We start from the raw sequence: 2,406 nt of genomic DNA, 5'->3' as shown, positions 1-2,406 counted from the left end.
ATTTTTTTATCACTATCAAAATTAATTATAAAATTTTACTGCATAGTCATTTTAAATTAATTATAGATATTACTCTAAAGACTAAAAATGAATATTTAATATAAAATTGAATTCCTAAAACCTAACTAAACGAGAACAAAACTCAAAGCTTCAGGAATAAAAATGATAACATTTTAAAATAGCATTTTCGAAAATATGTGTTGAAAAAATCAACCCTGCAGGTTGACCTGGGCCACCGGCCGCATCTTGCTAGCCAATGACATATCAATAACGAACAACAATAATTCATTACATTACTAAAAAAAATAGGGTATATTTAATTATGATAATTGCTAATCAAAATCATACGCTCTTATTTGAATAATAATAATAATAATAATAATAATAATAATAATAATAATAATAATAATAATAATAATAATAATAATAATAATAATAAAACGGACTTCATTCGAACTATTTTGCTGGCAAACATTCAAGAACGTTTCAGTCCTATCATTTCACTTTGTCTGCACATATCCATCATCCCAAAAAATATATTTAACTTTATATATAATAATAATCTACCCATAAAAAAATCTAAATTAAATTAAAAATAATTTTACCTTCATATTATTCTCGAGGCAATCCAACATGCATCTATCTTCATGCATCATCTTCAATCATTAAAGATACAAAATTTAAAAGGTATCCTTTCTGGAAAATGAAAGAAGAAATTTTCACGTGACAACTTTAAATTATTAGACATTTAAATTAATGACACAAAAATAGATGCAGCTCAAAATATACCCTGATATTTTTCTTATTTCCATACCCCAAGAGATATATGAGTTTGCAGAGTTTTTCTGAGCAGTTTTTGTATACTTGTTGTGTAGCTACCCCACCTGATCTCTCTCTCTATCTGAAAGATTCCCAAAAAAAAAAAAAAAGAGAAACCCTTGAATTTTTCTTGGATTCCAAAATCTGAATTGGTTTGTAATTTGTAAAGGCAGGCAGAGAGATTGAATTGGATGTGGAGGAAGCAAGAAGAAGAAGAGGAGAGAGAAAGAGATGATTTTGATGATAATTTTGAAGGTTCAAAAACCAAAACTTGTTTCCAATATGAGGAGTCATTATCATGGGAAGAACAAGCTTTTGCTGAAGATGCTGGCCGTCTTGGAGCTTGCGTTTGGCCACCAACCTCTTATTCTTGCTCCTTTTGTAGAAGAGAATTTCGTTCAGCTCAAGCCTTAGGCGGCCATATGAATGTCCACAGAAGAGATAGGGCTAGATTAAAGCAATCCCCAAATAACAACAATAACCCTAATTTCACTACGACTGATTATTCCTTGACCTTATTTCAATCCCGTTCTTCTTCTTCTCATCACCATCTTTCTTCTTTACCTGATTATCATCTTCCTAACCCTAATCCGTCTCTGCCAGATGGCGGTCGATCGGATTCAAAGGCGGGCAAAGATGAGGAGTTGATAAATTCTTGCTCTAGGGTTAGGGACAAAGATCATGTTGGAATTGGGGTTCCGGATGAGGGGTTGAATTTTGGTTTTGGTCGATCTCGGCCGACGTCAGGTTTGTTTGACGACGACGGTCGGGATGACGCGGGGGCGGTGACTGGATGCAAAAGGAGGAAAACGGACGATGCGACGACGTCGCCGATACAATTTTATGTGAAGTCCAGTAGCTTGGTAGAAAATCATCATCAACATCATCATATTCAATCAGAGGTAATTGGACTTAGATCTACCTCCTTACATGATTTGGATCTTGAACTGAGGCTTGGTGGTCTTTCTAAAGGTTGAGTAAATTCAAAATTCAAACTCTCAATTGCTCAATGTTTGGTGAGCAAATTCCATCATTTAATTGAAGTTCTCATCCGAGTTTTTGTTTTTACTTTTATTTTTATTTTCACTTTTGAAGTAGAGGCTGAGGTCTTTCTAATTCGAGTACAACTTCTTAATTTTGCAGTCTCTGTGTAACAAAAAGTTTCAATATTGAATATTTCTGATTATTGTAAACAATAACCAAAGCAAAGAAGATACACAATAATCATATTCAACTTCACTCAGAACATATATGAGAAATCATAAACGAATGAAAATTCAAAGATATAATCATTCTTATGATTTTTACCCCATTATATTATTCAAATTGTTCTTAGGATCACCTAATTATATTGGTAAACTATATGCAATTAATATTATCTTAAAAACTAATTAATTAAGATCTCCTTTTCCATTATTCTTCAACAAAGTAATAAAAGTCGAGGGATCAATAAGTGCACCTAAATATCTCAATTAAGATAATCTCCATGTGTAAGTTAGAAAATGGATGAAGTTTAGGTCTAAATTGTTTAGATTATTTCAATTATTATGTAGAAGATGAGTTTATTTTATTTTCTTTTGTTCAACC

General features: G+C 31.9%; 1 protein-coding gene across 1 annotated transcript; it reads left to right on the top strand.

Moving 5' to 3' along the window:
- The first annotated feature begins 817 nt into the window (after positions 1-817).
- On the top strand, positions 818-1,961 carry LOC120091447 (uncharacterized). Its single transcript, XM_039049476.2, has one exon. The coding sequence runs from the start codon at positions 1,011-1,013 to the stop codon at positions 1,794-1,796; it is 786 nt and encodes a 261-aa protein (XP_038905404.1). The 5' UTR covers positions 818-1,010; the 3' UTR covers positions 1,797-1,961.
- The last annotated feature ends 445 nt before the right edge of the window (positions 1,962-2,406 follow it).

This window comes from Benincasa hispida, chromosome 11, assembly GCF_027475165.1.
Source record: "Benincasa hispida cultivar pf3 chromosome 11, pf3_genome.v1.1, whole genome shotgun sequence".
Lineage (NCBI taxonomy): Eukaryota > Viridiplantae > Streptophyta > Magnoliopsida > Cucurbitales > Cucurbitaceae > Benincasa > Benincasa hispida.
The sequence above is the reverse complement of the archived record's forward strand: the minus strand, read 5'-3'. Positions and strand labels throughout refer to the sequence as shown.

Excerpts from the sequence above, each read along its gene's own strand:
- LOC120091447 (XM_039049476.2), top strand. The coding sequence starts at position 1,011 with ATGTGGAGGAAGCAAGAAGAAGAAGAGGAGAGAGAAAGAGATGATTTT.